Source organism: Diceros bicornis, chromosome X (assembly GCF_020826845.1).
Source record: "Diceros bicornis minor isolate mBicDic1 chromosome X, mDicBic1.mat.cur, whole genome shotgun sequence".
NCBI lineage: Eukaryota > Metazoa > Chordata > Mammalia > Perissodactyla > Rhinocerotidae > Diceros > Diceros bicornis.
In genome coordinates, this window is record NC_080781.1 from 32,350,153 (window position 1) to 32,364,523 (window position 14,371).

Here is a 14,371-nt window from a genome sequence, read left to right on the forward strand (position 1 = left end):
GTCCAGCTACTCTACCTTTACATAACTATTAGGGGAAATCATATAGTTCTTACAGAACAAAAAATGTCTGCTCCAAGAGGAGCACAAATAGAAATATTCTACAGATTTCAAAAGGTAGGTTCTCTTGCTTAAAAAAAGGATAATTCAAGTGCCGTCTCCGTAGAATCTTTGTTGTCAATGTACTCAGTATTTCACAATCATATATTAAGTTTGCAGTGCTGTTTCATAATTAGGGGTATGATCCATGGCTTCCCAGCTTCTAGTCTTCCCAGTCATCAGATTTCTCTCATTCTGCCTTTTCATTTATTCCACACTTATTGAATACTGTTTTGTACCAAGTTCTTTACTAGGTGTTGTGAAAGACAGAGGTTGGATCAAAATACTAATAATACATGGGCCCCGCCCTCAATAAGCTTATAGTCTTGAGGAGGGGGAACCAGATAGGCATACCAAAAAATTATAATACAGTTTAATTGCTAAAATTGAAGTATATGTAAATATTGAGAGTCTATAGCAGCTCTGTCTAATGAAGTGGGGAGTAGAATCTGGGAAAGGTTTTAGAGGATGTTACATCTGAATGGAGTAGGAATTCACTAGTCAGGGGAAATATTAGGTACAAAATTATGGAGGCAGTAAAGAGCCTATTTGGAGAATGGTAAGATTTGGTTTGACTGAGGAATAAGGCGCATGGTGGGTGTAGTGGCCAAAGAAATCACCCAATATCCATATCTTTGATGTCTGTCCCTTTCTTTCCACTCCTATTGCCACCATTGTAATGCATGATCTCATTATTTCTAAACCTGGTCTATTGTAAGCAGCCTTTTACCTGACCTTTCCCCCTCCATATTCTCCTTATCCTACCCCCAAATCTGTTTTATATATGCAGTTTTCTACGTTATTCTCTCTGAAGTACTGGTCTGAAATCTTAAAATGCTATCAAATAGTTTAAATATCTTAGCCTAACATTAAGTTCTTCCATGGCTGGCTATTGACCCCTGTTTCCAGTTTCATTTCCCACTCTTCCTATTTTGAATCTTGTACTCTGGCCCTACTGACCTGCTCACTGTTCCTCATTTATATCCCTTGCTTTATTCAATTCCAAGCCCTCACTGACTGTTTTGTTTTCATAGGATGTCTTTCCTCACCATTTTTCCATGTCCCAGTCCTGCCAATCCTTAAAAGGCTAGCTCAAATACACTTTTCAGGAGTTCTTCTACAGGTCCCTTCCTCACCCCCAAACACACCTACACAGTAGAAATATGCCTGCCTTTTGACCTCGAAAAGCGTCCATCATGTTGTCTTGCCTTAGAGCTCTTTGTGTATCTCTTTTATCTTTATTATGTCTTGTACTGAAGAACCTTGAGGGCAGAAGCCATCTGCTACTCATCTTTGACTTGTCATGATCTCATTGTACTAGTTTGTGTTCAGTAAATATTTCCTAAGAAAAAGAATTTTATTTACTTAAAAATGTAAACATTTGCAACTTTAAATAGTGGCTCCTTCAATGAAATCAGACCCAAGGTGAGAGAACTGATTAGATAATTGGAGTAGAGATTTTTCCAAGTGGGCTGTTAATTTTCAGGCCTTACCATCTGCTGTTTTTCACCAAATGTATGGACATGATTTTCCTTGGCTAAAGATTTTTGGCATTAAAATATCAGTTTTAATATCCTGCAATGCATTAAAAAATATGTTACACAACTACATATTTTGGTTTAAGGCCATAATTTAGGGAGTTACTTGAGAAGCCATCTTATTTATTTTTATTCTTTTCTTTTGAAGAGCATGGGTGAGAGCTATTTATTTTGAAATTATGAAAAAGGAGTTACACCCATAAGATAAGTATGTTTATTCAAAAAGTGTATGTGTGTGTATCAGTCTTAGATTTTAAATATTTTCTTTAGTAAGGGCTTTTCCTAACTGAATCTAAAGAAAACAGTTTAGGGTTTTTTTTTTATTTCCTTTAATGAGAAAAGCACATGTTTTGACTAACACCTCAGTGTTGTGTTCTCAAAGTAAATTTACATTTTGTGTACTTGTCACATCACGTAATCTCTTATGAGGGCATACACATGAGTCTGGACAGCTGTGGTCTGACTCACACAATTTGATAAGGAGGCAGTGGGAAGTGATCAACTTGAGTTGCAAACATCACTCCTTTAGTTTTAGAAGTCCAAACTCGGGCCCTTGCATCATGGAAACTGCCCAGTGTTTTAGGAAGAGATAGTCTGACCTTATGAATAGCAGTGGAGTATTGTCTGATACACCACTGGAAGGTAAGAGGATGACGCAAAAATGGGCAACATTCTGCTCTGCTGTACATAGGGTCACTAGGAGTCGGAATCGACTTGGCACTGACAACAAAGTCAGATCTTATCCTATAGGTCCAAGCTGCCACCTTCCCCTTTGTTTTGTTTCCACATTGAAAAAAATCCTAATTCTGGTATCACCCATTAGGTTTCCAAATGACTTTCATGAGGACTGGGAAATACTCTGCCACAACTTCCTGTTTCCTATTATATGGCAAACATAACTAATCTGTAACAATGTCTTTCCTACTGGTCAGATTGTTAGTCTAGGTGGTATCTTCTAATTGACCAGATTTGGCGAGTGAGATAAAATCTACTTGGCCAGCTTATTCCCTTTAGAGTTTTCAGTATTATATTACCTTGCCTCCCAGTACAAGAAATACTTGTATTTCTTTGGGAGGTACAAATACCTCCCAAATACAAGAAGGTGTTTGTGGCATGTACTTGGTAATTTAATTGGGCTGGGATTAGAAGAACTGTGTCCTGCTACATTACTTTATAGTTGCTTAACCTTCTGAATTAGCCTGCTTTCTGATTACAACAGTTAGCTGCTTTCCTTGACTCCCCTTTTCCATGTAGATAGCATATAACAAAATTACTTTCTCTTAGGAGAATTTCGATTTTTTCTCTTAAAGGCTCAAAATACATTATTGTTGATTGGTTTATCTTCAAGAAAACTGTCCCAAAAGCCAGGGATATCTTACACTGTATCAGCATATCTATTACGTTTAAAAACAAAGAAGCAGATAGTCCTGATCAGTTTTGCGCTTGTCAGACCATACATAGAGTATTGCACTCAGTGTAGGACACTGTATTTTATGAGAAAAAGATGGTGCAGAGACTCCTATTTACTTTATATGACCAACAAATGAAGGAACTAGACATGTTTATCCTGGAAAAGAGAAGCCTCAAGGGAAATCAGTTACTATGTTCACATATTAGTTGGCCTGTTATATGGAGGAGACTTGTATGTCATTTCAGAGGGCATAAATAAGACCAATGGCTAGGAAGTTAATTCAATGAAATGTCCCTTGAAAAAGGGCTCCATAGTCAAATAAATATGATGAATACGTGTCATGTTCCTTTTCCGGAGATTTATAAATATATATTAAACATATATTAAGGGCCCTAAAAAGTCATGCATTGAAAGATCTTTTTAAATTTGTTAATCCCAGCATTCCATAAACACCTTCCTCAGAACTAGTTTTCTAAGAAACTCACATTTGAGTAGTGGTTCTCAAACTGGTAGTAGGACTAGCAGCACAAGCATTACCTGGGAACTTACTAGAAATGCAACTTCTTGGCCCCATCCCAGGCCTATGGAATCAGAAACTCTGGGAGCTGGGCTCTACAATCTGTGTGATAAGAAGTGCTCTAGGGGATTCTGATGCTCCTGGACTGTGAGAAGCAATGCTAAAAAATTCCACTGTTATTCTACAATTCAACAGCACCCTTTTAGTTTCCTTCATAGCACTTACCACAATTTTTATTTTTTAAGATTTCTTCTAAAGATATTCTATGACTCTATGATTCATTTTATAGATGGGTACCCTTATAAGATACAGAAGGAAGGAAACACTTATGGAAAGCCTGCCATAATTTTCAACCTAGTGTAGATGCCATCTAGCCGGTATCAATTTGGATACTTTAAAGAATCCTAAGTAATAAATCGATATCTTCTATAAAGTGAAATACACATTTCTATAATGAGGCAAACCTTAAATTCATTGCTATTGTTGCCATTTTTAAAAGCGCACCTACTGTTTTTCATTTACTTCAAAATGTTCTTTGCAAAATGAAGACTTTTTTTTTTTTTTTTTTTTAACATTTGAAGGATCTGTTGCCTTCTCCCATGTCAGAAGTCTATAAGATTAAGGAGTTTTCTAATTTCTTTTGCAGAGATTAAATTCTGGTAGCATTGTATTTATCTCTCCAAACAAGCATGACACTTTTTGGAAAAATGTAATTGAAGTAAAGTTTAAAATTAATCTGTATGTAAAGATAAAAATAATTCCCCATAAGTGTGCATATAACTATTGCCTTATTTATTTTACTGGGTATCATAAATATACATTTTGAATGTTTATATGAAATGCCTCTATAAGCCACACAGAAGAATTTTCTTTTTCTGAAGGACAGTGAAATGGGGTTGAATATATTAAATTGTCACAATACATTTAATTTAAGTGCATTTAGAAAAAATTATTATTAGTGTTCCCTGGAATGAATTATGGTGAAATTTATCTTAATTTCTGGATATTGCTTTGTCATCGCTTCTTTTTCATACAACTAAGGGCTCTCTGGGTTTACATTATTAGGTTAATTGGAGTTTTATTTATTTTTAGGGGGATAAAGACTGATAGTCTAGAGACTGGATTTTGATTTCCCTGCTGCTGTCCAACAGCAGAATGCCTTGGGGTGTCCACTTATAGTAATGAGTATAAGTAGTGGTATCATTAGTACTGTGTTCACACACCCATGGTTGGCAGGAAGGTGCTAAAGTCTGAATATAACACAGTTAATTATGTCATTGTCCCTGCCCAGGGCAACTGCTCCTGAAGGGACATACTCACATGATGAGGAAGATGGCAGATGTGGTGGTCTGGAGCTAAGTGTTACTTCATTGCTGACTCATGGAAAGAGGTTTAGGATGTTGGCTATGTTTTCTAAAGAGCATCTAGCAGGGGCCGGGCCGGTGGCATAGCAGTTAAGTTTGCACATTCTGTTTTGACGGCCCGGGGTTTGCCGGTTCCGATCCTGGCTGTGGACCTACTCACCACTCATCAAGCCATGCTGTGGTGGCATCCCACATAGAAGCACTAGAAGGACCTACAACTATGTACTGGGGTTTTGGGGAGAAAAAAGAAAAAGAGGAAGATTGGCAACAGATGTTAGCTCAGGGCCTATCTTCCTCAAAAAAAAAAAAAAAGCATCTAGCAGTTTTCATATTGTATATTAACTTTGCAAATGTTTTTTAATTACACTTTTATGCTTATTATTATGTCTCTTTTTAGTTTTCCTCACAGAAGAAAAAGCCAATTCAGTATTAAAACGCTACCCAAGAGCTAATGGACTTTTTGAAGAAATAAGACAGGGCAACATTGAGCGTGAATGCAAAGAAGAAGTCTGCACATTTGAAGAAGCAAGAGAAGCTTTTGAGAATAATGAAAAAACTGTAAGTATGTTGGCAGTTTTTTTTTAAATTTACACAGATTTGCCTACCTTTTTGATGTATATTTAAAATCTGCATTCCCAAATTGTATGCACTGCTTTTGATTAAAAATCACCCTTGTGAAGAACTCTTAAAGTGGCATCTAACTACGAATACTCTGTAGGTAGGAGAGCTAGGTTCACTTCCCTGTATGTTGGTGTGTTTTTTTTTTTCTTATTGAGGTCATAATAGTTTATAACATTGTGAAATTGCAGTTTTACCTTATTATTTGTCAGTCACCGTGTAAATGTGCCCCTTCACCCCTTGTGCCCACTCCGCAACCCCCTTCCCCTCTGGTAACCACTAAACTGTTCTCTTTGTCTGTGTGTTAGTTTATCTTCCACATATGAGTGAAATCCTATGGTGTTTGTCTTTCTCTGTCTGGCTTATTTGCTTAACATAACATCCTCAAGGTCCATCCATGTTGTTACGAATGAGACAATTTTGTCTTTTTTTATGGCTGAGTACTATTCCATTGTATATGGAATACCACATTGAATACCACATCTTCTTTATCCAGTCATCAGTCAGTGGGCACTTGGGTTGCTTCCACATCTTGGCTATAGTGAATAATGCTGCAGTGAACATCAGGGTGCATAAGTCTCTTTGAATTGTTAATTTCAAGCTCTTTGGATAAATACCCAGTAGTGGGATTGCTGGATCATATGGTATATCTATTTTTAATTTTTTGAAGAATCTCCCTACTGTTTTCCATAGTGGCTGCACCAGTTTGCATTCCCAACAGCAGTGTATGAGGGTTCCCTTTTCTCCACATCCTCTCCAACATTTGTTATTTTTTATCTTGGTGATTATAGCCATTCTAACGGGTATAAGGTGATATCTTAGTATAGTTTTGATTTGCATTTCCCTGCTGATTAGTGATGTTGAACATCTTTTCATGTACCTACTGGCCATCCGTATATCTTCTTTTGAAAAATGTCTGTTTATATCCTCTGCCCATTTTTTGATCAGGTTGTTTGTTTTTCTGTTGTTGTGTTGTGTGAGTTCTTGATATATTTTGGAGATTAACCCCTTGTCAGATATATGATCTACAAATATTTTCTCCCAGTTGGTGGGTTGTTTTTTCATTTTGTTCCTGGTTTCCTTTGCCTTGCAGAAGCTCTTTAGTCGGATGAAGTCCCACTTATTTATTTTTTCTTTTGCTTCCCTTGCCTGAGTAGACATGGTAATTGAAAAGATCCTTCTAAGACTGATGTCAAAGAGTGTACTGCCTATATTTTCTTCTAGGAGTTTTATGGTTTCAGGTCTTACCTTCAAGTCTTTCATCCATTTTCAGTTAATTTTTGTGTATGGCGAAAAATAATGGTCTCCTTTCCTTCTTTTGCATGTGGCTGTCCAGTTTTCCCAACAACATTTATTGAAGTAACTTTCCTTTCTCCATTGTATGTTCTTAGCTCCACTGTCGAAGATTAGCTGTCCACAGATGTGTGGTTTTATTTCTGGGCTTTCAATTCTGTTCCATTGATCTGTGTGTCTGTTTTTGTACCACTACCATGCTGTTTTGATTACTATAGCTTTGTAGTATATTTTGAAGTCAGGGATTGTGATGCCTTGAGCTTTGTTCTTTTTTCTCAGGATTGGTTTAGCTGTTTGGGGTCTTTTGTTGCCCCATATGAATTTTAGGATTCTTTGTTCTGTTTCCATGAAGAATGTCATTGGGATTCTGATGAGGATTGCATTGAATCTGTAGATTCCTTTAGGTAGTATGGACATTTTAACTATATTTATTCTTCCAATCCATGTGCATGAAATATCTTTCCATTTCTTTATGTCATCATGGATTTCTTTCAATAATGTCTTATAGTTTTCATGGTATGGGTCTTTCACCTCCTTGGTTAAATTTACTCCTAGATATTTTATTCTTTCTGTTGGAATTGTAAATGGGATCATATTCTTGAGTTCTCTTTCTGTTAGTTCATTATTAGAGTATAGAAATGCAACTGATTTTTGTAAGTTGATTTTGTACCCTGCAACTTTGCTGTAATTGTTGATTATTTCTAATACTTTTGCAATGGATTCTTTAAGGTTTTCTGTATATAAAGTCACATCATTTGCAAACAGCGAGAGTTTTACTTCTTCATTGCCCATTTGGACTCTTTTTGTTTCTTTTTCTTGCCTAATTTCTCTGGCCAAAACCTGCAGTACTATGTTGAATACGAGTGGCGAGAGTTGGCACCCTTGTCTGGTTCGTCTTCTCAGTGGAATGGCTTTCAGTTTTTCCCCATTGAGTATGATTTGGGCTGTGGGTTTGTCATATAGAGCCCTTATTATGTTGAGGTACTTTCCTTCTGTACCCATTTTATTGAGAGTTTTTATCATAAATGGATGTTGGATCTTGTCAAAGTCTTTCTCTGCATCTATTGAGGTGATCATGTGGTTTTTATTCCTCATTTTGTTAATGTGGTGTATCACATTGATTGATTTGCGGATGTTGAACCATCCCTGCATCCCTGGAATAAATCCCACCTGATCATGGTATGTAATCTTTTTAATATATTGTTGTATACGATTTGCTAGTATTTTGTTGAGGATTTTTGCATCAATGTTCATCAGTGATATTGGCCTGTAATTTTCTTTTTGTGTGTTGTCCTTGTCTGGTTTTGGTATCAGGCTAATGTCAGCTTTGTAGACTGAGTTAAGGAGCCCCCCCACCCCAGCCCTGGTTGTTTGGAAGAGTTTGAGAAGGATAGGTATTAAGTCTTCTTTGAATGTTTGGTAGAATTCACCAGGGAAGCTGTCTGGTCCTGGACTTTTATTTTTGGGGAGGTTTTTGATTAGAGTTTCGATTTCCTTACTGGTGATTGGTCTATTCAAATTCTCTATTTCTTCTTGATCCAGTTTTCGAAGGTTGTATGATTCTAAGAATTTATCATTTCTTCCAGATTGTCAGATTGGTTGGCGTATAGCTTTTCATAGTATTCTCTTTTAATCTTTTGTATTTCTGAGGTGTCCGTTGTAATTTCTCCTCTTTCATTTCTGATTTTACTTATTTGAGCCTTCTCTCTTTTTTTCTTGGTGAGTCTAGCTAAAGGTTTGTGAATTTTGTTTATCTTTTCAAAGAACTAGCCCTTGGTTTTATTAATTTTTTCTGTTGTCTTTTTAGTCCCTATTTCATTTATTTCTGCTCTGATTTTTATTATTTCTCCTCTTCTTCTGATTTTGGGCTTTGTTCTTCTTTTTCCAGTTCCTTTAGGTGTGCCGTTAGATTGTTTATTTGAGGTTTTTCTTGTTTGTTGAGATAGGCCTGTATTGGTATAAACTTCCCTCTTAGAACTGCTTTTGCTGTATCCCATAAATTCTGGCGTGTGGTATTTTCATTTGCATTTGTCTCCAGGTATTTTTTTGATTTCTCCTTTGATTTCTTAGTAGACCCAATCATTGTTCAGTAGCATTTTGTTTAATCTCCACATATTTGTGGCTTTTCTGATTTTCTTCCTATAGTTGATTTCTAGTTTCATATTGTTGTGGTCAGAAAAGATGCTTGGTGTTATTTCAGTCTTCTTAAATTTATGGAGACTTGTTTTGTGGCCTAATATGTGATCAATCCTGGAGAATGTTCCATGTGCATTTGAGAAGAATGTGTATTCTTTGGTTTTTGGATGTAATGTTCTGTATATATCTACTAGGTCCATCTGTTCTAGTGTGTCATTCAAGGCCAGTGTTTCCTTATTGATCTTCTGTTTGGATGATCTATCCGTTGGTGTAAGTGGAGTGTTAAAGTCCCCTACTATTATTATATTTCTCTTTTTATGTCTATTTCTCTTTTTATGTCTGTTAATAATTACTATATATATATTTAGGTGCTCCTGCGTTGGGTGCATAGATATTTACAAGTGTTATGTCCTCTTGTTTGCTTGTTCCCTTGATTATTATGTAGTGCCCTTCTTTGTCTCTTTTTACAGTTTTTGTTTTAAAGTCTATTTTGTCTGATATGAGTATTGCTACCTCAGCTTTCTTTTCATTGCCATTAGCATGCAGTATCTTTTTCCATCTCTTTACTTTCAGTTTGTGAGTGTCTTTAGATATGAAATGGTCTCTTGTATGCAGCATATATATGGGTCTTGTTTTTTTATCCAGTCAGCCACCCTATACCTTTTAATTGGAGCATTTAGTCTATTAACGTTTAAAGTAGCTATTGATAAGTATGTACTTACTGCCATTTTTTTAACTTTTGTTTCTTGTGTTTTAGTAGTTCTTCTCTGTTCTTTTCTTTCTTTTTTTTTCTCATTTTTTTCAACAGTTTTATTTATTTACTTATTTATTTTTTATTGTCAGAAACATCAGCCCTGAGCTAACATCCATGCCAATCCTCCTCTTTTTGCTGAGGAAGACCGGCTCTGAGCTAACATCTATTGGCAATCCTCCTCCTTTTTTTTTTTTTTTTAATCCCCAAAGCCCCAGTAGATAGTTGTATGTCACAGTTGCACATCCTGCTAGTTGCTGTATGTGGGACGTGACCTCAGTATGGCTGGAGAAGCGGTGTGTTGGTGCGCGCCTGGGATCCGGACCCGGGCCTTCAGTAGCGCAGCACGTGCACTTAACTGCTAAGCCACCGGGCCGGCCCACTCTGTTCCTTTCTTCTTCTCTTGCTCTCTTCCCTTGTGGTTTGATGGCTTTCTTTAGTATTATGTTTGGGTTCCTTTCTCTTAGATTTTGTGTATTTATTATAGGTTTCTGGTTTGTGATTACCATGGAGTTCATATATAGTAACTTACGTATATAGCAGTCTGTATTAAGTTGATAGTCTTTTTAAATTTACTTCTGTACGAAAGCTCTACTCTTTAACTCCCCTCCTCCCACTATTTATGTTTTTTTTTCTTTTTCTCGGTTGAATTTTGGGGTTTTACTTTTTTTTTTTCCTCTTTTTTTATTGATGTTTTAATGGTTTTTAACATTGTGAAATGTTGGGTTGTATATTTTTGTTTGTCCATCACCATATATATGACTCCCTTCACCCCTTGTGCCCACCCCCCACCGCCCCTGGTAACCACAGTACAGTTTTCTCTGTCCATGTGTTGGTTTATATTCCACATATGAGTGAGATCATACAGTGTTTGTCTTTCTCTTTCTGGCTTATTTCACTTAACATAATATGCTCCAGGCCCATCCATGTTGTTGCAAATGTGACGATTTTGTCTTTTTTTATGGCTGAGTAGTATTCCATTGTATATCTATACCACATTTTCTTAATCCAGTCGTCAGTTGAGGGACACGTGGGTTGCTTCCACTTCTTGGCTATGGTGAATAATGCTGCAATGAACATAGGGGTGCATAAAAGCCTCTTTGGATTGTTGATTTCAGGTGCGTTGGATAGATTCCCAGTAGTGGGATGGCTGGATCATAGGGCATCTCTATTTTTAATTCTTTGAGGAATCTCCATACCGTTTTCCATAGAGGCTGCACCAGTTTGCATTCCCACCAGCTGTGTATGAGGGTTCCTGTTTCTCCACATCCTCTCTAACACTTGTTGTTTTTTGTCTTGGTGATTATAGCCATTCTAACGGGCGTGAGGTGATATCTTAGTGTTGTTTTGATTTGCATTTCCCTGATGATTAGTGATGTTGAACATCTTTTCACGTGCCTATTGGCCATCTGTATATCTTCTTTGGAGAAGTGTCTGTTCATTTCCTCTGCCCATTTTTTGATCGGGTTGTTTGTTTTTTTTGTTGTTCAGTTGTGTGAGTTCTTGATATATTATGGAGATCAACCCTTTGTCAGATGTATGTTTTGCAAATATTCTCTCCCAGCTGGTTGGTTGTCTGTTCATCTTGATTCTGGTGTCATTTGTCTTATAGAAGCTCTTTAATCTGATAAAGTCCCACTTGTTTATTTTTTCTTCAGTTTCCCTAGTCTGGGTAGGCATGTCATCCGAAAAGATTCCTTTATGACCAATGTCAAATAGTGTGTTGCCTATATTTTCTTCTATGAGTTTTATAGTTTCAGGTCTCACCTTCAGGGTCATTGATCCATTTTGAGTTAATTTTTGTGAATGGCGATAGCAGATGGTACACTTTCATTCTTTTGCATGTGGCTGTCCAGTTTTCCCAACACCATTTATTGAAGAGACTTTCCTTTCTCCATTGTATGTTCTTAGCACCTTTGTCGAAAATTAGCTGTCCGTATATGTGTGGTTTTATTTCTGGGCTTTCAGTTCTGTTCCATTGATCTGTGTGTCTGTTTTTGTACCAGTACCATGCTGTTTTGATTACTATTGCTTTGTAGTATGTTTTGAAGTCAGGGATTGTGATGCCTCCTGCTTTGTTCTTTTTTCTTAGGATTTCTTTAGCTATTCGGGGTCTTTTGTTGCCCCATATAAATTTTAGTATTCTTTTTTCTATTTCTGTGAAGAATGTCTTTGGGATTCTGATTGGTATTGCATTGAATCTGTAGATTACATTAGGTAATATAGACATTTTAACTATGTTTCTTCTTCCACTCCACATGCATGGGATATCTTTCCATTTCTTTATGTCATCATGGATTTCTTTCAATAATGTCTTGTAGTTCTCATTGTATAGGTCCTTCACCTCCTTGGTAAGATTTATTCCTAGGTATTTTATGCTTTTTGATGCAATTGTAAATGGTATTGTCTTTTTGAGCTCTCTTTCTGTTAGTTCATTATTAGCATACACACATCCAACTGATTTTTGTAGATTGATTTTGTACCCTGCAACTTTGCTGTAGTTGTTGATTATTTCTAATAGTTTTCCAACGGATTCTTCAGGGTTTTCTATATATAAAATCGTGTCGTCTGCAAATAGTGAGAGTTTCACTTCTTCGTTACCTATTTGGATTCGTTTTATTCCTTTTTCTTGCCTAATTGCTCTGGCCAAAACCTCCAGTACTATGTTGAACAGGAGTGGTGAGAGTGGGCAGCCCTGCCTCTTTCCTGTTCTCAGAGGAATGGCTTTCAGTCTTTCCCTGTTGAGTATGATGTTGGCTGTGGGTTTGTCATAAATAGCCTTTATTATGTTGAGGTAATTTCCTTCTATTCCCATTTTGTTGAGAGTTTTTATCATAAATGGATGTTGTATCTTGTCAAATGCCTTCTCTGCGTCTATTGAGATGACCATGTGGTTTTTATTGTTTGTTTTGTTGATGTGATGTATCACGTTGATTGATTTGCGGATGTTGAACCATCCCTGCGTCCCTGGTATAAATCCCACTTGATCATGGTGCATGATCTTTTTAATGTATGGCTGTATTCGGTTTGCCAATATTTTGTTGAGTTTTGCATCAATGTTCATCAGCGATATTGGCCTGTAATTTTCTTTCTTTGTATTGTCTTTGTCTGGCTTTGGTATCAGGGTGGTGTCAGCCTTGTAGAATGATTTAGGAAGTGTTCCATCGTCCTCTATTTTTTGGAATAGTTTGAGAAGGATGGGTATTAAATCTTCTTTGAATGTTTGGTAAAATTCACTGGAGAAGCCATCTGGTCCTGGACTTTTATTTTTTGGGAGGTTTTTGATTACTATTTCAATCTCTTGTGATTGGTCTATTCAGATTCTCCATTTCTTCTTGCTTCAGTTTTGGGAGATTGTATGAGTCTAAGAATTTATCCATTTCTTTGAGATTGTCCAATTTGTTGGCATATAATTTCTCATAGTATTCTCTTATAATTCTCTGTATTTCCGTGGTATCTGTTGTAATTTTTCCTCTTTCATTTCTAATTTTATTTACTTGAGCCTTTTCTCTTTTTTTCTTAGTAAGCCTGGCTAAGGGTTTGTTGATTTTGTTTATCTTCTCAAAGAACCAACTCTTTGTTTCATTAATCCTTTCTACTGTTTTTTTGGTCTCAGTTTCATTTATTTCTGCTCTGATTTTTATTATTTCTCTCCTTCTGCTGACTTTGGGCTTTGTTTGTTCTTCTTTTTCTAGTTCTGTTAGGTGTAATTTAAAGTTGCCTATTTGGGCTTTTTCTTGTTTGTTAAGGTGGGCTTGTATCGCTATGAGTTTCCCTCTCAGGACCGCTTTTGCTGCATCCCATATGGTTTTGTATGGCATATTTTCATTTTCGTTTGTTTCCAGATAGTTTTTGATTTTTCCTTTAATTTCATCAATGATCCATTGGTTGTTCAGTAGCATGTTGTTTAATCTCCACATTTTTGTCACTTTCCCAGCTTTTTTTTCATGGTTCATTTCCAGTTTCATAGCATTATGGTCTGAAAAGATGCTTGTTATGATTTCAATCTTCTTAAATTTATTGAGGCTTGCTTTGTTTCCCAGCATATGTCTATCCTTGAGAATGTTCCATGCTCGCTTGAGAAGAATGTATAGTCAGCTGTTTTGGGATGGAGTGCTCTGTATATATCTACTAGGTCCATATCATGCAGTTTTTCATTTAAGTCTACTATTTCTTTATTGACTTTTTGTCTGGATGATCTATCCATTGATGTAAGTGGGGTATTAAGATGCCCTACTATTATTATTTTGTTGTTGTTAATGTCTCCTTTTAGGTTTGTTAATAGTTGCTTTATGTACATTGGTGCTTCTATGTTGAGTGCGTATATATTTATAAGTGATATGTCTTCTTGGTGGAGTGTCCCTTTTATCATTATATATTTCCCTTCTTTGTCTTTCTTAACCTGTTTTATCTTGAAGTCTACTTTGTCTGATATGAGTATGGCAACACCTGCTTTCTTTTGTTTGACATTAGCTTGGAGTATTGCCTTCCATCCTTTCACTCTGAGCCTGTGCTTCTCTTTAGTGCTGAGATGTGTTTCCTGGAGGCAGCATATTGTTGGGTCTTGCTTTTTAATCCATCCTGCCACTCTGTATCTTTTGATTGGAGAGTTCAATCCATTTACATTTAGGGTAATTATTGATATAT

General features: G+C 36.5%; 1 protein-coding gene across 1 annotated transcript in view; it reads left to right on the top strand.

Moving 5' to 3' along the window:
- Nucleotides 1-14,371, top strand: part of PRRG1 (proline rich and Gla domain 1) — a 136,195-nt gene that overhangs the window by 71,627 nt on the left and 50,197 nt on the right. The window contains exon 3 of the mRNA XM_058535626.1: nt 5,324-5,484. Coding sequence (XP_058391609.1) covers nt 5,324-5,484 — 161 coding nt within the window. The remainder of the gene's footprint in view (nt 1-5,323; nt 5,485-14,371) is intronic.